The following is a 23227-nucleotide window of genomic DNA, read 5'->3' as shown; positions in this document are numbered from 1 at the left end:
CAATATAATGATATGCAAGAAGCAGTTTATATGAAGGAATGTTGCACCAGAAAAGGCATGTATAATCAGACAGACCTAGGTCAAAGCCAAACTCTGTGTGAACCAGTGATAAACCTTGGGCAAGCTTATTCACCTGACCTACCTTCATTTTCTCCTTCGTGAAATGAGGATCATAAAGCCCATCTCTGACGCAAAGATTTGGGGCCCTGGAGCCGGACAGCCTGAGCTGACATTTCCGCTTCCCAGCTACGTGACCTCAGACAAGTGAGTTTACCTCTCTGTGCCTCTGTTTCCTTATCTATAAACTCGCATTCGACATACACTTGGCATGCAGTGTTTTTACGTAGATGGTGTGCTAACAGATGTAAACGGCAGACTGTTTCTGGTCTCCAAGTGTTGCATAAAGGTTAGTCCTTCCTCGCCCTCTGTGTTCTTAATATTGCTGTCACATAATACCACTCAATTCTTAGGCCCTGGTAGATAACTGAGGAAGAATGATTTGAAGGAGCGGCCCTCCCACGCTTAGTCTTAGGGATTTTGGAGATTTCAGTATCAAAGAAATCTCTTATGTTGGAGATTTTAGAGGGCATTCCAGTATGAACCTAATAAAAATGTGTGCCCAAGGGCTACAGCCCAAACTCACTGTCATTTCCTGGCTTCTGAGGCTCAAGGCACAGATTACTTAGGGGATGTCAAGGCACTCCCTGGGAGATTTCGCCTATTGTGAAATAACTCTCTTCATTTCTCTCCCTCCAGAAAGTTCCCTTAGCCTTAACAACCCAATTGTCTCCTTTTCTAATATGAAATGTACCTCACCCTGTAACTTGACCTGGTAGGAGTGTGATTAGTTAATTGCTGTGGGCACCTGACATTTGAAGGAAAAAATGGATACCTCAGCCATCTTTCCTCTGAAGCCATGGAAAATGATTAAGGTTCAGTGATTTCTCAGTGGGGGGTAGCTGTTTTCAGGGGGATATTCAGAGACTTGCAAATTCTAGACATTAAGCTGTTCTTGTCTTTCTTTTTCTCTTTTGTGAAGGCATGGCAGGGGAGGGGTTGGAAAAGACAAAGGGACAGGCTCTGAATAAGTTTTTTAAATCTCCTTTCTTTGTAATAAAAAATGTTCATCTGTATAAATTCCCACTTGTTTGCCACGTGCATATTTGGCCACTGGCAAAACTGTGAAATCTCAGAGGTTCTCTTTCTTGTCTTTGTCTTTTAGATTTTATATGGCTGTCCTCATTGAGGGGCTCCTTCTCACACACGGGATAGGTGGGGGGGCAAGGAGCTCACAACCACCCTGTCAAAAGCTGGGAAAGAATGCTTCACTCATGCACACATAGATAAAATTCACAATCCCTGGCATCTAGAGTAAGACCTTCCCCTCCTCCCCTCCCTGAGGACACGCAGGGTAATGAGGCTCTCAAAATCTTTCTCTCTTCGTCTTTTCTGGGTCACGGACATGTTTTGGAAATCAGGTGAAATATAAGCCCTTTATCCAAGAAGAATGCACAGATGCATACACAGACACAGCAGTCCATCCACGATTTCAGGGGAGTCACGGGCACCTCTTCAATGCAAAATATAAATCCTGGAGAGTGCTAATGCACAGTCCCTGCTGGACTTTCTGTGAGAAGGTCACGATGGGTGGGAAGCTGGGGCAAGATATGGGCTTTCTGTCATGTCCTTTCATTCCACTTTCTTCCCCTACACATAAAGCCAGTAGCGGAAGTATGTTTAAAAACTGGTGTTAGAATTTAAAAGGTGAGTGTTAATGTTATCATTAGCCACACAGTGTCCTTTGATCAGTGGGTGATGAGAAATGAGACACACACAACTATAACATCATTCTGTTGTAACACAATCTAGTCACTGCCTTAAAGGGGAAAAAAGATTTAGAGAAATAATTTTTTTTTATGTTGATTTATTTTTGAGAGAGAGGAGACAGTGAGCACAGGAGCAGGGGAGGGGCAGAGAGAGGGGAAGACAGAGGATCCTAAGCAGGCTCTGCACTGAGTGCCTATCCTGATGGGGGGCTTGAACCCACAAACTGTGAGCTCATGACCAGGGCCGAAGTTGGACGCTTAACTGACTGAGCCACTCAGGTGCCCTGAGAAAGAAATTTTCAACTGGAGGACAAGCCGAAAGGCTTAACATATGCCCACAGAAATGGACTCAGAAATTCTTTACCAAGTTTTTTCCTGAGGAGTCCATAAGTCAGAGAAGAGTGAGGCTTTAAACCATGACTGGATACACATTTTGAAGCCAGAGACATGTTTGAAATCTTAGGTTTCATTTGAAAATTCCGTGATATTTTATATCTTGCTCCAGAACATTTCTATTTTCTTAAATAACAAAATGACGTGCATTTCTTAACCTTTGAATGAAATTGGTTCTCCAGGAACCAATTAGTGTGTGTGTGTGTGTGTGTGTGTGTGTGTGTGTGTGTGTGCAGTGTGTCTTTCTTTCAACTGTGCTAAAGCTACAGTTGAAAAGCTTGGGTTCAGAGATGAGGTCACCCTGAATGATACGTGTCCCCAAACATGCTGTGATCATTTCACAGCATCCATCATCACGACAGTACAGGAGACAGGAACAACCATAGGGCTTTAAGAAAAATTTAAGCAAGAGTAAAATCACGGAGTGGGGGGGCTCCTGAGTAGGGACCAATACAGGTATCTCCATAAAGATGGCTTTGGGAGGGTAGAACCCCAGGCTGGTGGGACTCTGTCTGCCACTATCAAAGTGACCATGGTTTATATTCAGAAGTTGAATGTGTGTCTACACCAAGAGCTAAAATCAGTTCCTAGTTTGGAACTGTACTCCAAAATTTTTTGGGAAACGAATGTGATTTCCTCCAGTCAACCAGAATTATATATTAAAAAGCTGTTAGAATCTCAGCTCCTAGCAAGGGTCTAAAATTCTCTTCTCCATGGAAAGAATATAGTGCTTGGTAAACATTAACCATATAGGGTTGTGGGGCCAATTAGTGGTGATGCATGTTAATGACAAGCCTGGTATACAGTAGGCAGTCAATAATGGTAGCTACTAATATTATAAACAGAGACTATGATTTCTTATGATAAATTGCAACCAGACATATTCTGGATGAAAAGAAACAAAACTGAGGCCAATAAAAGGCAGTATATAATTAAGAGCTTAAAGACGTTTTATATATATATACGTATATATGTATATACATATATATATACACACAATATGTATATATTGTATATACAATATATATATATTGTGTACACAATATATATATATAGTGTATATATATATATATAGTGCATATATATACACACACTATGTATATATATATATAGTATATACAATATATATATATATATATATATTGTGTGTGTGTATGTGTATATATATATATATATATATATATATATATATATATATATATATATAGTACCAGCTTTAAGGGTTCAGAGGAAAGTAATAGTAATGAAGACTACAGAAGAGAGGCCCAAGACTGGATCGGGGAAATCTCTGAAGATAGAGGTAAGATGAAAATTTCTAGGTTACTTGGTTTAGGAGAAACCAACAAGAAAAACTTTTGCAAGATATCCTTGAACAGAGTGAAGAGAACCATTTATATCAACAGAGGGTTAATTAAGTTAATGCAGAAAAGACACCAATGGCCTTTACACGACACAGCTATATGGCGCTTTCTAGCTTGATTCATTTTCAACTTAAAGCTTTATGTTGGGGGCGCCTGGGTGGCTTGGTCGGTTAAGCGTCCGACTTCAGCCAGGTCACGATCTTGCGGTCCGTGAGTTCGAGCCCCGCGTCAGGCTCTGGGCTGATGGCTCGGAGCCTGGAGCCTGTTTCCGATTCTGTGTCTCCCTCTCTCTCTGCCCCTCCCCCGTTCATGCTCTGTCTCTCTCTGTCCCAAAAATAAATAAAAAACGTTGAAAAAAAATTTAAAAAAAAAAAAAAAAGCTTTATGTTGTTGGAAAACCTTTCTGAAACTCCCCTGGAACCCAGGCTTTCCTTATGGTCACCACACTGTTGTTCCCACAGGTCAGTAAGACAAGTCTGGAGGAATGACTGTGTTCTATTCTGGACATTATATTTTATTTATTTTTTAATGTTTATTTATTTATTTTGAGAGAGTGTGCATGAGCAAGGGAGGGGCAGAGAGAGAGAGAAGGAGAGAGAGAATCCCAAGCAGCCTCTGCACTGTCAGCACAGAGCCTGATGTAGGGCTTGAACTCACAAACTGGGAGATCATGACCTGAGCTAAAATCAAGAGTCAACCACTTAACCGACTAAGCTGCCCCGGTGGCCTGTGGACACTATATTTTAAATACAGCGTTGACAAAGTAGAATGTGTACAAAATAGTGGAATGTGATGGCGGGAAGTGCAAGGAGGGGGAACCATGTTGTAGGAAAAATAAAAGAAGACCAAGACAAATGGGGGTGCTACCCTGATGGACTCGCAGAAAAATCATGATGATGAGGGAGAACACATGGTGTGAAGTGCCCCGGTGAGCAGAGCTAAGGGCAGTTCTCTAGTGGTGCATGGGTGTAGGGTTGGGCACAAAGGGAGAAAGGATGCCCTATGAACTTTATTTTTTGTGGAGGAAAGTGAGCTATCTTGTGAAGTCATAGTTCTATGCTTATAAGGTGTAGGATGGGGACGCCCAGGGGGCATAGTCCATTGAGTGTCCAGCTCTTAATTTCAGCTCAGGTCACGATCTCACGGTTCATGGGATCCAGCCCTGCATCAGGCTCTGTGCTGACAGCACAGGGACTGCCTGGGATTCTCTCTCTCCCTCTGTCCCTCCCCCACTCATTATCTCTCGCTCTCTCAAGATAAATAAATAAACTTTAAAAAAAGTAGGATGGAGCTGCCAACTGTCTGGAATGCTTTTAGGGAATGTAGAGATCTACATGGGCTATACATGTTACGGCTTCACCACGGAATTTCAAAGGTCTCTGCCAATTCTGCACTTTCTGGCTTTTATAACCTGTCTTTTTCAAAAAGCAGAAATCCAGTAGAGGCCAAGGCCAATCATCCCATTTCCATTGAGAAGACAAATTAAACACTGTATTTCTGCTTTAACCGCTTTTAAAAATTGAAGATTGGCTTGGAGTAGATAAGCAATCAAAGCCAGGATCCTTATCTAACTAATCTATGAGTTGTTAGATGAGGTAGAAAAATGTCATCTGAATAGACTGGTTCCTGGCCCTTCCTGACTGTCAGGAAGCACCAGTCATAGACCACTTTGGCACATTTTCTTTCTTCCCAGAACTTCCCAAATATATACATATATGTAAACATATATGTGTACATATATATGTGGGTATATATATATATATGTGTACATGTGTGTGTGTGTGTGTGTGTGTGTGCGCGCGCGCATGGGGCTATAAAAAGAAGAAAAAAAAGATAAATAATTAGAAAATGCTTTGCTATGAAACAGATTTTCACTACTGCACGGGGGCACCATGGCACTCTGACTAGTGGCATGACCAGATGATGTTCAAGACTGAAAGCTGAACTACAAGGTAACTAGAAAAACTGAAAAATAGTGTGAAATTTACCTTGCAATTCCCAGTCCAGGATGTGTCGCCTTGGTCCCTCTTCACATTGTGCCTACATCGCCCTGTTATCCTTTGTTTGTCTAGTCTACCAGGACAGTATAGCCAGACCATTATTCCTCCAAAAAATAAAATATTTTTAATAAAAAATATTATATGCATATATATATATATATATATATATATATATATATATTATCAGTATATCAAAAATATATGTGTGCAGCTTCTCCAAAGACACTCCCTCTCTCATTTGTTATTCACAAACCTGATAGGGCAGATACCATCAACCTTGCTTGGGAAAAACATGGAATGATGAGCACAGTCATACAGCCAGTAAGTGGAGAAATCAGGACCAGGATATTTCTTCTTCTATTCTAAGGATCTTGCGATAGGACTAGATGTTAGAAAAAGGTTTAGTGTGTGTGTGTGTGTGTGTGTGTGTGTGTGTGTGTGTTGTTGTTGTTGTTGTTGTTTTTCAATTAACACACGATAGTCCATAAATAACTGACAGATCTCACTATAGTTTCTCAGCCTTTGGCTACTGTGATAATTTGGACTAGATACTTGTCTGATTCTCTGTTGGGGGGTGCATTTCTGTGCACGGCTGCATGCTTAGTTAACATCCCTGGCTCCTCTCTCCACAAGATACAGTAGCAAGCCTCCAGAGGTGACAACTGGAAATATCTCCAGACATTGACAAATGTTTCCTGGGGCAAAATCACTTCCAGTTGAGAACTCCTGATCTAGTACTATCAGGGTTTTTGTTTTGTTTTGTTTTGTTTTGTTAAGAGAAGCACAAACTAAATTAATTGACACTGAGCACATATGTGTCTTGTACAGACATGTATGCATAAGCACATGTAAACAATGACAAAGAAACTTCCCAATGCCTTTGGCTTCTTCTAGGAATCAAGTCTTTCTAGCACAACAAAAGCAGAGGCGCCATCTTGGCTTTGGTTTCTAATCTAGAATGAGAATTGAAAGGTGTGTAAAATGGGAGTTTCATTGGACATCCAGTGAGGTGTTTTTATTTCCCCATATGCAGAATGACATCATTTTCCCATTGAAGCCACAAAACACTTAGCTATAGGAACCCAATAAGTCACATTGAATTATCCAATAAAATTGATATTTATACAGAAAACATAGAAATCTTTACCCCAAACAATGTATCAACAAGGGTGAGAACATCAATAGAGTTATACATTGTCCCCTTAAATTGATTTTGTTTCACATGCTCTGATGTTTTTTGGATTAACTTCACTAATGAATTTGCACAGTGGTCTATTCCCTTGACTACTAAGCTACAGTCTGTGTGCTTAATTATGATATTCTTTCCTAAGTCCAAATCTTTTATCAGGCCATTAACGGCTGGAGAAGATGTGCTGACATGACAGGTAAACTAATCCGTCTTGTTTATAAAGGAGAAAATCAGGAACATAATGTATGTGAATATTTGTACAGAGAAACATATGTACATGCCATGCCTATAAGACAGCACACAGCACCTGCCACAATTACACTTTAATTTAAATGTCTTATCAGTTCTTTGTAACCCAGATTACTCAATGTGTGTATGTGTGTGTGTGCGTATGGCTAAAACAGGGATGACAAGAACAGCAGGAAATATTTTTATTGCAGACTCACAATTTATTTATTTATTTGTTTGTTTGTTTATTTATTGGGGGGGCACAAGTGAGTGAGGGGCAAAGACAAGGGGCAGAGAAAGAGAGAATTCCACAAGGGGCAGAGACAGAGAGACAGGGAGAGAGACAGAGAGAAGCAGGGCTCACCCAAAGCAGGGCTTGTGCTCACCAAAAGTGGGGTTTGATCTCACCCGAGGCAGGGCTCAAACTCCCCAACTGTGAGATCATGACCTGAACCGAAGTCAGATGCTTAAGTGATTGAGCCACCCAGGCATCCCGCATACTCAAATTTTAGAGAGAATTTCAACCTGGTTTGATATATTAGAAGGTGCCAAAACATGTGGTGCTAACTTTTGTTAATACGGAAGCAAGTACTTTACGTGCACAGGTGCATGCACACACACACACACACACACACACACACACACACACACACACATGCACACACAGGCTTACACAGACATACATATCACATCTCCAAAACACACGACATGCCATAGGGCATTTGAAGACAAAGACTCGATACCTTAAAACCAAAGGAGCCATTTTGCAATTTTATGTCTCTTCCTGTATTCTTCATTTAATTAGATCATTGTTGAAGGAGCTTTGAGTTTCTCAGGTAACAGCATCTTGGCCTACATAAATTCCAAGGCCAAGGTGCTCATTAATCCCATGTATACTTATCCATATGCTCACGTATCATTATCTCCCGATTATGTTACTGAAATGTCAAGCTGAATATATTTGAAGATCTGCATTCTGTCTATTAGGTAAAAGAACCATGTGAAAGAACCATAAAAAAAAATAACCACATCAAATCAGAATGCAAAGGATGCTTACTGAATACCGCCCTGAACCAGAGCAGCCACAGTGGGAGGTGTCTGCACCCCTCTGCCCAGCATCTATCCACCTTTCTGGCAAAACATATTCGATTTCAGAAAATAAATAGATATTAATTTCCATCCAAATGCCCCTTTCAATTCATTATCTGCAGAGGTAAATATTCACAAAGGCGACACCCAAGTCAATATTGACCTTGGGGGATAATAAATTTTGACATTTTCCAGAATAATCAGTTGCATAGAGTGTATACACATGTAAAACTCTACCTGGTACATTAACCACAAAAGAAAATGAATAATAACTCAAATATATTGTAAATATACATATATATATATGGATGCATATATATTATCTTAAATTATTTATTATATTAACTTCTATTAAGGATGCAGAGCAAGAGCATTTGGAGTTTGCTAGGGGGTTTATTTTCCTAAGCAAGTACAGCATTAAGTCTAGAGTCAGTGTGATTTCCTAATCCACGGCACTATAAGCAAACACAAGCCTGTGGTTACAATTCACAGTCCGCCCAGTTATGGGTGAACTGACTGCCACATTCAGGGGTTCGCTTCTATACTGTCCCTCATCCAGGTGCTGTCTGCACTTGGGTTTCACGGAAGCTGTCTATGCTTTAATTCAATCTATCAAGTAGTTATTTTGCTAGTCACCATACGCTAACATGAAATCCCTGCTTTTGAGATGGTCCAAAGGGAACACCTGGGATGGAGGTAGATAATTCAAGGGCCTTTACAAGATAATATTTCTCTAAAATAAGAAGAACTATATTAACTAAGGAGATCAAAACAAAAGGACACATCCTGTATAAGCTACTATCTTTTACATTCTGTAAATGCCAATAAGCTTTTCTTGTCCTAAGACTTATATAAAATTGCATCAGGACAAAAATAGATTTTCAAAGAGTATTAACAATAGGCACCTGGGCAGAGATAATATTTAAAACAGTCAATAACCTTGGGGCGCCTGGGTGGCTCAGTCAGTCAAGTGTCTGACTTCGGCTCAGGTCATGATCTCAACGGTTCGTGGGTTTGAGCCCCGCATTGGGCTCTGTGCTGACAGCTCAGAGCCTGGAGCCTGAATCGGATTCTGTGTCTCCCTCTCTCTGCCCCTTTCCTTCTCTCCCTCTCTCTCTCTCTCAAAAATAAATAAAATTAACATTTTAAAAAACAAACTAAAAAAAAATTTAATAACTTTAATAGCAATCATCAACTGTTCCAAGCAGATGCAGATGGTAGGCACCTAGGGTGGCCTTGCTGCTGGCACACCAGCAAATGTTGGCCACCATGGAGGCTGCCATTCTCCTCCTTCCTCAACACTCTCCTATGCCTAATCACTTTTTCATAAAATTGTAAACTCAGAGATTCCTGCAATTAAGGCTAAGTTTTCACAGGGTACTTCTACAAAGAAACAGCAAGAGAAGAGTAGACTGAGCCGTGAAATTCTATATGTCCTCTCCCTATTTCCCCCAAACAGCAATCGTTGGAATTTCTTTCACATACAGAAATTCGATGTAAGATTTCATTTTGGAAGCCAAAAGTTTCTGCTCTTGAAATACATTTTAATATTTAAGGCCTGGGGTGCCTGGGTGGCTCAGTTGGTTAAGTGTCCGACTTCGGCTCGGGTCATGATCTCACGGTTAGTGGGTTCGAGCCCTGCGTCAGGCTCTGCGCTGACAGCTCGGAGCCTGGAGCCTGCTTCAGATTCTGTGTCTCCCTCTCTCTCTTCCCCACCTCTACTCTCAATTTGTCTCACTCTATCTCTCAAATATAAATACATGAAAAAAAAATTTTTTTTAAATATTTAAGGTCTTATTCTTTGAAACACTGATTCTTTCTGAGAGCTAGAACACAGCGTCTATGTAAGCCTCAGTGTCCTTTCCTGAAGCAGTCACTGATAGAGGAGAAGAGGCAAGACCGTGAGAGTGCTGGCCATCAAATGAGTCACTTAGCCTCTCTAAACCCAAGCAAGAAGGTCCACTGAGACAAGAAAATAGCTGAAAAAGAGGACAAAGGAGACACACAAAGACAGACCTCAAAACAGAGCCAAGCAACAGCCCAGATGGAAGGGAGAAGCACCAGACAGCTGGAAAATAAAGCAGAAAATTGCCTGGCCTGGCTTTCCAGCAGGCTGTGATAAAAGGAGGTCCACACATGGACCTACTCCATCAAGGAGACACTACAAGGACAACAGGGCAGGGGCTCATCACTGCACCCAGTCTGTGCGAAGAATGATGGTACTGGGTATGTACTTGTTAAACGCAGCCTCCCAGCTACACCCACTGGATGAAAGGACCTTCTGGACTGTGTGTGGGATGAACACTAGAGCCCAAAGAAGCAGAACAGATCTGAAGGCCATCCAATTTTTGCCTTATTTGAACCTGTGACTTGAGTATCACAAATACAGTTTTTCTTATTAGCACAAACTTAAACAACAGAAACAAACCAACAATAAAACCCCCAGAAAATCCATCTAACAAATCCCAGGAGCAGTGCAGTATGATGTAGATGAAAAAGAAATACTGCACTGACTGAGGAAGTTCTCAAAGGAGGCTGAAACTGAACAGACACTAACAGTGGGCACTGATCATGGAATCCATGGGGCTGGTAGTGACAGCACGGAACCTGGCCATGGACAGTTGATGGCATAAGCTTTAATGAGTAACGCAATCAACTTTTACAAACGGTTAGAGGCACAGGAGGTGCTTGCCACGAGGACTTTTAGATGTAGGGAATGGATTGCCTGTAAGGTTAGGAAAAGGTAAACCTGGACACTGGGAGGAGTCTGTAGGTCTAGCCTGACAAGGGTTTTCTCACCCTGGGTCAGAGAGAAGGCTGGCTCTGCAAGGCTGAACATCAACTCGAGTTCAAGAACGGCTCAGCCTTGGCATTGGGTTCGAGAAAACAGCAAGTAGAGTGAAAACAAGTACAGACTTTGCAGTTGGGGAAATGTGCATTATAATCCCAGTGTGACCACCTCTTAGCTATTGGATCTTGGGTAAATAATCTGACCATCCGAGCCAGCACGTCCTCACCCTACGATGGAGCAGACAATGACTGTCCCATAGGACTGTGGGGAGAAACAGAAGGAGACCTCATCAGGTACCACCCCGGGCACTGGATGAGGTTTCCGAACATGTGTTCCGGAACATGTGACTTAACTTTATCTCTAATCTCCAGTGTTCCAACATTCCAATCTGCTGGTTTCATTTCTTTTGATTGTGTCAAAAGGTTCCTGATTGTTGTAGAATGAGAGGCATTAATCTCTCTTTTCATATCCTGGTGAGCTCAGCCTGTCTCCAATCAGAAAGAATCTGCCCTGCTGACCCCAATCCTGTAACCTGGCAGAGCTCATTCACTCAAGGGTAAAACCTCACGCATGTGCTTGCACATCTCCAGGTTACTGCAGCAGGGGTGCAGGGCGGACCTGGAAGAGACTCAACAGACTTCTTGCCCACAGCCCCTCCAAACAGCTCCATTTCCGTTCACTTAGCAGGCTTGTGGCTTTCTTTTCCTCCTGTGAATGGATAAGCCCTTCTCACCTCCCATTATTGATTAAGCATAATGTGTATTTCACAGACCAGTCGCAGTTGATGGCAAATGAAGTTGCTTTTGCTCCAAATGACAGGAGACACAGAGAAGTTGTTCGTCACACAGGAGCCCTGGAAGGCACACGTAGGGAGAAAGAAAGAGCCAGAAAGCTCAGGCCTGTGCCTCTGGGCATATGTGGCCCTCTGCCATGGGTTAAGTGAATCAACTTTGCTCATCCATTTTTAATTGGCGATCTTGGGAAAATATTTTTTTCATCATAGTATAAACATGGCTATAATGCAGAACAGAATGCAAATGTCTGAGAGCTTAAGACAAAAATTCAAGAAATTACATGCTTCAGTGGCTACTTGGGGCAGAATCAAGGATCCCCTGGGTTTTCAGGCTCTTTCTTTCTTTTTCTTTCTTTCTTTCTTTCTTTCTTTCTTTCTTTCTTTCTTTCTCTCTCTCTCTCTCTCTTTCTTTCTTTCTTTCTTTTTTTTCCGGTGAGTGGCACTTCAGTGGAAAAGTTTGAAAAGTGTTAGCATTAGCCACAAAACACAATAACGAGCCATTTATTAAATGTTGATTGAGACAAGGCAGGATGAAAAAAGGTAGCAATAGAGATGGAGCAGAGAAAGGAAGAAGAGAAGAGTAGAAGAACGTAAGGAAGGGAGGGATGGGACAAGGGGAGACAAAAAGGAAGGAGCATTAAGAAGCAGGTGAATTGGGGCCAAGGGGAAGGAACACCGAAGACAAGAAGCAGAGAGACACGATCTAGGAACAGGAAAGGCTGTTTAATAAACTGATCAAGAACAGAGTGGAGTACAAGGTGCCACAGCCTTGTTTTGAAGAAACACTGTTATGTTTTGCTGTTATGTTTTGTTTTGTTGTTGTTTCTGGCACTACATGGACAGCAATCCTAACCCCCCATCCACAGACAGTCAGTGAACCAAAGGCTTTAGGAATGCACACAGAAATGAATGCACAGCAGATGTTTCATAAATATTTTTTGAATGAATGAATGAATGAATGAGTGAATAATTCACTTGAAAATGGAAGAAGCATTTATGATTCACCAATCATTGTACCAGCACCTGACTTTATAACTTAATGTTAACAAGAGCATATCTGCTATTATCTACCCCATACAGGATTCAGCAGCGTACGGGAGGAAGCTTCTCCTAACCTCCTGCCCGACCCTCCTATAAACAGAGGGCTTTGGACACTGGGGATACTTCACATGACTCCTGCCCAGGTTTACCAGTTTTTCTCAAGGTCTGATCAAGGTCACTTCCCCCCATAATGCTGATATTATCTGTAAAGTTCTGCTCACTTTTCTGGAAGGGATGTGCTCATTTTTTCTAGATGGATATCCCTGTTCCACTCTCCCATGAGGCTCTCTTTGTGAGCTTTTCAGCAAGCAGGTTCACTGGCCATGGCCCTGAAGCTGTGGTCATACCCTGAAGGAGCTCGGGAAACACGTAAGGAATCCCAACAGTCATGTTTCTGTCAGGTGGAGACAGATTCTCCCCACAGTCCCCTTGACATTGGAGTTAACATGAGAACAAGTTTTTATTTGCCTTACCAATCCCTCAGCTGTCTGCTCACCCTGATGAAGGGAGTGTGAGCCCTTCTGCCTTTGCCTGAGAATGGAAACATCTTTGCCCTGATTTGTATTATAACTGATCCTGAGAGAATCCATGTTGAGGTTCATTCGTAATTATAATAACAGGCTTAACTATCAATTCCCACATCATGTGCATTTTGTATAGAGTAATTCACGTTATCCTCGTACTAACTCTACAAGGTCCATGTTAGTATCCATAGGAAATGTTCGCTGAGTGAGAATTAAATCAACTCAGAACTCTATGACATACACCCCTCCCAATCTCCCTCACTGCTGCCCCATTGCCTACCTGCTTGGAATATCACAGGTCCTGGGCAAAACCAGGAAGTTGGTAACACTTCTCTTAGACACCTTGAACATTCCCATTCCTTGCCCCTCCCCCACTCAGAACATTCTCTTCTTCAGATATCCAGCACCATCTCTTCTATTAACTTTTCTTCAGGAAAAAGTCTGTTCTTCCCCATGAAGTATAGATCAGCATAGATATACATCCCTATATTTTCTCTCCAGCGGGGCTTTGTGTCTTAAGGATTATTTCCGTGCATTGAAAGGCTTTCTCCTGTATTTACAGATTCAGGGCACTGATGGAGTTGGCGGAAGAACTGTCTGGGGACAGATGGGTAGGGGGTGTTGGAATCAAGTGGGCTTTCCCAAATGCCCTGTGGGAGGCAGATCCCTGTCAGGCCTGACCTTAGAATAGGCCTTAATGGGAGGCTTCACATTTGGTGACTGTGCCCACGTAGTTTATAACAAGGAAATGCTAGAATATAACAGACTTTTTTTTCTCCCCCCCTTCTCACATCTTAACACAATCACGAGCTCAGGGAAGAGCCAATCGTAATATCAAAAATGCATGGCCACATGACAGAGAGGAGTGGGAAACAGAGGAAGGGCAAGTGAGAGGGAGGGAGAGAGGGAAGGGGCAAGGGGGTGGAGGGGGAGAGAAGTGAACATGTATATTCAGCAAACAGTGGCCTAGACAAACACCTACCAGCATCTGTCTGTTAGGCAAATTCCTTTAGACTGCTATTTGCCTTGGACCATCTTCAAAGGGATATTTCTGCTTCCAAAGGTGGATAGTTAAAAATAATATACATCATGAGTGTGTTTTGGCATTTCCCTTTCGTTTTTTTCCCTCTCTTCAACATTACTGTTGTCATCCTTTAAAACTCAATCAATTCAGCTGATCCAGTGAACAGATGGCATTAATCAACCCCCAAGAATATGCACAAAAGCAATTAGAAATGTAGAGACATGGAATTTATGCCAGCAAATCAATTACCAATGATAGCAAATCAAGGTGGTACACCCAAGTTCCCTTTGTTTCTCTTTCCAAAGAGCGGCCACTGATCATAGCCATGATCTCTGGTTTACCCCCTCCCCTACCAGAAGGGGATCAAGAACAGAAACACTGAGGTTTAATTACACATTCCTTAATGACTAGTTCTCACTCTGCTGGCAAAATCCAGCGTAATTTACAGACTACAAGATGCATCAGAATGATGGATACAGACAGCATGTGCTATAGAGTGTCATGCAAATATGAAATATACTGCTCTGAGAATATGGTCGTTTGGTATTCCCAGAGAAGAACTTCATTTCAGAGAACAGAGCACCTTTTCTAGCATCTATAGCTCTCATTTGTCAAAAACAATGGAAGCAGTTATAGAATACATTTTAACCACAAATCTGTGCCTTCTGCGAGTTTACTAGTTCATATATCCCTATGTTTTCAATGGGCTTGGCCATTGCTTGCTTTCTGGTTCTTTGTGACCTCTACAGATTCTGAAAATTCCTTCTTTGGGCTCATATTTATTATCACCTGAGTTACCGTGATCATCTCTTACCTAGTTTTCTTGCCGCTAGTGTTGGCCCAGTCCAGTCTACACTTCATACAGTGATAAAAAAAAAAAAATACCTGATTCTGTATTATCGAATTACATATATAAAATCCTTCAATGAAGCTTCACAGCTTCAATGGCAAAGATGAGCTCCCCTCCCTGCTTACCGATTTCTCAATTTTTCTGTCCATTTGCCTAGAGCCTGCTCCCACGATTAGTCACCAAAAATAAACCTTACTCTTAAGCCTTCATACAAACAGCTTGTGATAACCTCCCCAACCCCCCACCCCATTTCTCCAGTGAGTGAAATCTGACTCTGTTGAAGTCTTAACTTCTAAGTCTCTTTCCTCCAAGAGCCTGCCTTGATGCCCCAGTCAATTCGAGATGTGCATTTCGTCTCTCACATTACACGTTGTGCTTATCTTTGCTCTAGCACTTATCACTTTGACGTGATTAAAGATTTATTTTTCTGGCTGCCCGTGTGCAAAGTTCCTTGAGATCATAGACTATATTTTCTTATTCATCTTACTTTCTCTGGTTTCTAGAAAAACCTGAGTTTAGGAAAGAGAGCCTTCAGTTGGGACACATTTCTTCAATAAGTTTTTCAAATGAGTGACATATATGAACTATTAACACTTCAAGCTTCTTCCAAGCACAGCTTAGAGGGGTGACATTGGAGGCTCAGGACAATGTTCTGGGGGTCATGTGGTCAGTATGCAATAAAATAAAATCCTTCCAGTAACTTACTACTAAAATCCTGTTAAATAGCATTCAAACTTTTCCTTTTTATACTGAACCCTGGGCTATGAAGAAAGATTTTTATGGCTATATATTTGTATGTTTCCAGCTTATATAGGAAATGTTCATTAAAATTGCAAAAGCAAGTTAATAAAATTAGCTCAAACTCGGTACGGAGGTCAGGTCTTCTTACCATTTCCAAAATAATAATAAGTAATACTTGCCAGTTAAAAAAAAAAAAAACAAGCCAAATACATTTTAAAAGACTCTAGCAACAGGACCATAGAAGAATTTTTGTTCAAATTCTTAGTTGGAAACCATTCACTGATTCTCTCATCCATTCCTTCGGCCAATGTTTTAGGTACTGAATATAGACATTCAAATGAAATACGATAATTGGGGAACCGTGCACCTATGTGGAGAGACAAGGATTAACAGAAGTGTTGTGGAAATATGAGAAGTCATACCCAGGGGCACTTGACCCAGTAGAGGGAAAGCGTGTGTGTGTGTATGTGTGTGTGTGTGTGTGTGTGTGTATGTGTGTGTGTGCTTACAAGTCTTCATCAAGGCTATGCTGTTCCTCTATCCAGTTTTTTATTGAAACTTTAAAAGAAAACTAAAGCATCTGGTGCTCATCCAGCTATAAGGCCTCTTATATTTGACCATTGTGATGTTTGGGATCTAGCATCAAATCTAGATTCCAATTTTCTTTCTTTCTTTCTTTTCTTTTTTTTGTAGTGTATAACTCAGGAGTTGGCTGTGGTGGAAACTGCTCCCTCCCTGCCCTTTACTATGGATAGAGCTATGGAGACTAACCTAACCATAGGGATCCCAAGGCAACTTGCCAACTCACATACAGCCCCCAACTGAATGCACGGGAATTAATTTCATAGCTTGCAGAGTCTGATCTTTGGAGATAGACACAGGTCCAAATTCTGATTTTTTTTTTCATTGCTTAGTTTTATGATCCTGGGAAAATTATTAACTTCTATTAACCTTAGATTCACTCATCTGTAAACTGGATTTAATAAAGTCTACCTAGCTGTGCTACCTTGCCAAATTATGTGGACACAGCATATGAAGTGAGAGATACGAAGTGCACCGTAGTTAGTAGGAATTAAAACCTATTATGTTGTTATTCTAAATATAATTGCTTAACAATTTTCAGCATGGCCATCACAGAAGCATCCAAATGGAATGACCAGTAGGCAACATCAGGAGTTAAAGACAAAAATACATTAGGACTAGATAGGACCTTAATAATCATTCGATACAACTCCTTCAGTTAATACACCAAGATCATTAGGATAAGTCAATAACCTCTACAAGGACACCTGCCAGAAGGTGTCAGAGATCTGATGAATGAAGACAGCTTCCCTAATGTATTAAAAATGCTATTACTGGCTCAAAGTGAGTACACAGAATCTTCAGGACAAAGTCTCATTGAGTGAACGATGACTCTATTATGATCTTTGTGGTAACTGGACCCTCTCCCCATCTTCCTAACTGGCAGGGATAATTAGCATCCTATATTCTAGCCATATTTCAGCAGAGTTCTGGCAAAGAAGCTACAGGGCTTTGGATCACCAGTGAAAGCTTTTAGGAACATTTCAAACGATATCACATTGCTTTGTTTTGTAACAAAGGGGCACTGAAAAGTAAAATGATGTAGAAAAGGAAAACGGGTCCTACTAAAGAAAGAAAAGGCAATTGGGAAGAGGTGGAATGAAAAAGAAAGAAAACGTCAATTTAGAGGAGAGTTATTCATTTGAATGAGAATAGGGGCTGGGGTGAGGTTATTCGAATGGAAACCAATTTTCTCATAATACCCTGGTGTGAACATTGCTCTTCTAGTTTTTCAGGTATATTTTCCAATGGTGAAAATATGAATCTGGTTTGGAGATGGGGACTCTAAGGGTTGAAGGGAAAGAGAGTTCACATGAATTGTCAAAGATCAGCCTAGCCTGTTCAACCTTGGGAAAATCTTTAGGACTCTTCCAAATCACCCTTGTAGTGCTTCCTTTACTTCTGCTGACTGTAAATGCCACAAAAGTACACCTCAAACACTCTCCTGCTGGAAAAAGTCAGCCTGATCTTTGTTTATTTATAATTTTACCTATCGACTGGGTTTGTGCAGAAGCTTCAGATCACTCAAAGTATATCGCACCTCTTTACTTGAAGATGTTTATGAATAGGAGTGACGTCCTAGGATACTTTAGATGAAGTTCTGTCTGTGATGAATGGCATCATCAGAGGATAAAGAGTTGTTTCTTTCTTTCTCAAGGCTGTTATCTCCTTGAACCTGGTATGTAGCACCAGCAGGTAAGATGCTTGAGGGTCATTCAAAGTGACTTACTGGGTCAAAATTAAGGCTGTCATAATCACATAACATCTGACGATTGTTAAAAATAGAACGAAGAGTGACCCTGTGAGTATCCCATGCATTACTTTTATCTTCTGAGTGCAAGTTCTATTATAATAGTCTTTCAACATACCTAATATTTGAAGAATCTTCTCAGTAAAATATTGAGCTGCTGTTCTGTTTGGGAGAAGAAACGCATGTCAATAGCTGTTTTATACCCAAGCCTGAGTACAGGGAAAGTTGCATAACCGGACAGGCGTCTGACCTGTTAGCTGTGGCATAACCAGGGCTAGAACCCGTCAGCATTTCAAACTCCTACTTTCACTCGAACACCAGCAAGTCACATCGTTTCTTCTTGTGTCAAAGGAGTTGATATTATATGTAAAATGGTTTTTCATTTAACGCTGGTCTATCATAGCTACATTCGAAATTAACTAACTCCCTCAGGGTAAACCCAAAGGAGATGTTGTAGCTACTTAATATCCTGAAAATCTGGAATGGGGGAATTTCCAGAGTTTTTATTACTGGTTGGTAATTATGTTCTCCGCACAGATTCCTAATATCTATTCTGTAGCTGGCCTTCTAACCTGACTTTATTTTAATTTTGTGTAATTAGAAACTTATAAAATCTATAATTGGGTAAGCATTCATTTCTCTCTTACAGATGAACACCCAAGTTTTGGTCAGATTATGAGAAAATTAAACATGCACACACACACACACAGACACACACACACTCATTCTACACACACTAGTAATATCAACACATTATTATTAGAATAATGTAAACAATTAAAAGTTGTTTTTATTTGAACAAAGTTCACAGGCATTCTTAGGTACCATTTAGCATCTTGGGTAAATACCCCATTTTGGGGGCTACTGTCATGAATGAGGGAAAATATTACTTCAAAATATAAAAAAATCTTGAAAAAAACTCTCCAAATAACCTATATACTTACACAAATTGACTATTAGGAGATTTATCTTCCTCAGTATATGCATATAATTCCTAATGGATTGTAGATAAATAGTAAATCAAAGCCCTGTATTTAATGGATAAAGTGTGTGCACAATTGAAGTCTGGGAGAATTGTGGAATGTTAATGTTTTTTTTTTCCTTGGAGGTTCTGCAACACAGGTTCTGAAGACCACCAAGATACACTGATTTGAGAGGCAATTTTCTGCTGCCATTCTATTGAATTAACGCATTTTGTTCGGCATGATAAAAAACATGTATCATTCTTTGAGAACACCGACCCCCAAATATTTAGCAAGCAGTGTGCCTTCAATTGAAATGTTGATTGGAAATAGGGAAATCAAACTGTCACCTGATGAAATACTAAAGCTCATTATCACAAAGTTCCATTTTCAATGTTAAGAATTAGCTTTATTGCTGCATCAGTAAGCACGAGCCTTAAATCCACGCCATGTAGGTTTCATGAGCATTATTACAACATATTAACCATAATTCAATTAATTTACAGAAAATGGCATTCTGCAACTTATTTTTTTTTTCCTTTGCTCTTAAGAAAAGGTGCTATATAAGGAAGCCCAAACCACATTCCTACAGAGTATGTTCTACCTCTTTCGCCCTTATTCCTCACCCCACCTTTGTGGATCTTCAAAATATTCACTATTTCCAGAGAAGTAAATGTGCTAAAGGAAAAAGAGCCATTTCACGGCTACACCTTTGCATCATTAGGACAATACTGACCTCTAGTGTTTTAGGAGGTAGACAGGCTAACTCAGCATCATGCCTAACTTCCTCTAACTAAACCACTTAGATGTTTTTCTAAAGCACCATGGGAACAATTTGACTTAAAAGAAGAAAAAGGAGAAGGAAGAGGAGGAAGAGGGGGAGGAGGGGGGGGGAAGAGGGAGGAGGGGGAAAAAAGAAACATCAGATTCTAACCATTTTCTTTCTATTCTCTGAAATGATTTCTAAACTAAGTCCCTCTGGCTCCTTCCTCCCTTTAGAGAGACTGACCTCTTTAGCCCTCCTTTAGAATACAAACTTTCATAAAGTCTTTATAAGGCATATACCTTATAACTATGGATTCTGAGTCTCCAAAACTTCCAATCACAGATAGAGACTCTGGCTCTGCTTTGGATCATTTCCAGTAAACAACATTTGTCTAAATGTCCTCCCTTGAGATGCAACACTGGGTTGAGTACCTCTTACCCAAGGTCCTCTTGGACCTAAGAGGGTGAGGAGTGATATAGGGGGATTGACAAGTACTAAGTAGTCTTCCCATCTTTCTCTAACAGCGATGTTATGTCCCAACGTGCTTAAGCAATTCTGAGGTTCCTGGCCGGGTTAGCAGAGAGGGGAGCAAGCACAGAAACTCAAGGAACCTTGATAAACCATCTTTGGAAACAACACAGATGGCTTAATTGCGTTCTTTCTCATTTAGGAGTTCCCAAGCTGGAAAAACTTCCCTCTCTCTGCCTAGAGAGGCAGCTGAGCAATTGAGCTTGAACCTCTGATGGCTCCAGCGATTTATTCAACTTTGACGAACTGGGTTCTTTAAATACACAGTGCAGGTGGCGGATCCCCAGGTGTCCAGCCTTCCTGCCTATTAAATTAAATGCCCTGCACTTGCTGAGGTTAGAGCTTGGACGACAGAGGGTACACTTAGTGCATACTCATTATGTGTTCTTTGGCACAAAGATTTTGGGGGTGGAGTGTGCATCAAAAGCTCTTCCTTCTGGAACAGGGGCAGCCATTGATCTTGTGGTTTGACTACACTGGGCCACGACTCTTAGGCCAAAACTCCCAATCCCAGTAAACCGGTGCCTCTCGGTTGCGAGATACCCCAGCTGAAGCTTTCTGCCTGGGGGAGAGCTGAAAGCCGCGTCTCGTGAGGCAGTGGGCACACTGCAAATCCCAGGCAGCCGCATTCGGAGACTGTCACCGCTATCACCCAGCGCGGTAGCCGGGAGCATCTGTATCTCGGGGAGCTCACAGCCCTCGGTGCCTACGATCTGAACCCGGGGCCCTTCTCAGGAAAAGCTCTGCTTAGACACCAGGCAGGCGTAGAACGCGGAGCTGGCTTGAGGCTAAAGGAAGGCGATCCCTCCCTTCTCCCCGGAACTTTGCGATTCGGGGAGAAGGGCAGGCAACCCGGCGGGGCTGGCTCATCGGAGCTAACTTTTGGGATGGTTTGAGGGATGGAACCACACCAATCAGCAACCCCCGCCCCCCTTCCCCTCTGCTCGGGGCAGGCACAACTGAACACGCGTGGACACTTGAGTGTCTTTCTCCCACGCTCGCGTTCCCCACCTCACCTACCCGCTCCCAGCTCCTGGTACTCACAATTTGTCGCCGTGAATCCTACATGCCACAAGCCGGAGAGCAGCAAAGTGAGAACGCTGGTCAGCCGTGGTACAGAATCCATTTCCCCCGAGGAAGCGGTCCCTCCCAGTCGGATCCCAAATTCGCAGGCGCCGGCCGCGGCTGCCGCTGCGCCTTCTCTCTCTCTCTCTCTCTCTCACTCCTGTCGTCCTCTCTCCTGCGCGCCGCCTGGCCCCCTCCCGCCCCCCCAAGGAGAGCCACTCGCTGCTTCACTCCATCCCGTGTCCAGAAGCTCCACCGAAAGCACAGCGGGGTCTGCCTTGGAGCTGCGGCTGGAGCTGCGGGGCCCGCACCTGCCGCTCGCTGTGCGCGCCCGCCTCGCCCGCCTCGCCCGCCTCGCCCTCCGCTCCCCCTCCTTAAAGGCGCAAAGCCGAGCCCCGCTGCTACAGCAGGCGGCGAGCCGGGCGCACGGCCGCTGCACCTCGGCCGCCGGCGCTGGGATCCGCACCCGGGCCGGCCGCTCCTTATAGGCGAGCGGGGCGCGCGGCACCGCCCCCGGCCAGGCCCGCCCCGCGCCCTCCTATGAGAGCGGCCTGGGCGGGTCCTCCAGGCCCCGCGCGGCGGCCGTGCGCTCCGGCTGCCCCGGGGGCCGCGGGCCCCTCTCCCGCGAGCGCTCTCCGCGCTCCTCTCCCCTCCCTTCCCTTCTCCTCCCCTCCGCACCCTCCCGCCCCGCCCCCGCCCGGGAGGAGCAGAGGCGCTGACCTTTCCCCCACGTTTTCCTAGAACGCCGCTGCCCTAGGGATTCTGCAGGGAGTTGCAAGACAGAATGCAGCGGCCAGAGCGAATTTCCCGTGGAAAGCTTGGCAAGGAGCTAACGACATGCCTTTTTTCTTTTTCTTTTTCTTTTTCCTTTTCCTTCTTTCTCTTTCTTTCTTTCTTTCTTTCTTTCTTTCTTTCTTTCTTTCTTTCTTTCTTTCTTTCTTTCTTTTCTTTTTCTATTTTGAGGGGAGAGGGAAGACTTGAATTTTTGAAGGATTTCCCCCGGGGTTGCTTCCTACTAAGGAAGGCCGACGGGTATGGGCGGTGTTGGGGTTTTTGATGTAGCGACTTAATGTCAGGTCCGCGCCCCCTGCTCTGTGACCCCCGCGCGGGATGCCACAGCTCGCACTTTCAGGGCGGCCACATACACACACACACACACACACACACACACACACACACACACACCCTCCATGCTGTTGGCAGGGAGCTTGGGGCGACCACTGTAAGATGTTCCGGGCTTTAGGTCTCCGAGAGAGGGAGACAGAAATTATGTGTGGTAATAGGGAGAGTCAGGGTGGGGGCCCCGGTTGACTCCGAAGATTGGAGATCTGAGCCTCCCACCCCCGCCCGCTCACCCCACGCCACCCCACCCTGGCCCCGTCCCCCCACCCTATCCCCCCACCCCCGCTGAGGGATTTAAATTTCAGAGGAGGTAAAGAGTAGTTCTTTTTCTTCCTGGATGCTTATGAGAAACCCTGGTTCTGTCTTTGGCTTCTGGTTTGTATCTGGGGACTCTCCTGCTTTACCATAAATCAATTTATTTTGTTTTTATTGGAAGCTGTCAGAGAGCTGCCAAACCTTAACAAAATGAGGGACTATAACGATTTCTCCTATGTGAAGCTTACAATCAAGTTAGGGGTAGAGTCACTTCAGAGGAAGTTGATGTCTCCCCTTCCCTCCCCATCCTCCCTCCTGCAGCAGCATCTAGGCTGCTTCTGCATGAA

General features: G+C 42.8%; 1 protein-coding gene across 3 annotated transcripts in view; it reads right to left on the bottom strand.

Moving 5' to 3' along the window:
• CNTNAP5 (contactin associated protein family member 5) overlaps positions 1 to 21979 on the bottom strand; it is an 801428-nt gene extending 779449 nt beyond the window's left edge. For all 3 annotated transcript variants that reach the window (XM_019469410.2, XM_053909896.1, XM_019469409.2), the window contains exon 1: positions 21483 to 21979. In XM_019469410.2, coding sequence (XP_019324955.2) covers positions 21483 to 21564 — 82 coding nt within the window. In that variant the 5' untranslated portion in view covers positions 21565 to 21979. The remainder of the gene's footprint in view (positions 1 to 21482) is intronic.
• Between the last annotated feature and the right edge of the window lie 1248 nt (positions 21980 to 23227).

The sequence above is a fragment of the Panthera pardus genome, unplaced genomic scaffold (genome assembly GCF_024362965.1).
Source record: "Panthera pardus isolate Hobbes unplaced genomic scaffold, ASM2436296v1 HiC_scaffold_10, whole genome shotgun sequence".
In the NCBI taxonomy this organism is placed as follows: domain Eukaryota; kingdom Metazoa; phylum Chordata; class Mammalia; order Carnivora; family Felidae; genus Panthera; species Panthera pardus.
This window is presented reverse-complemented; position numbering and strand designations above follow the sequence as displayed.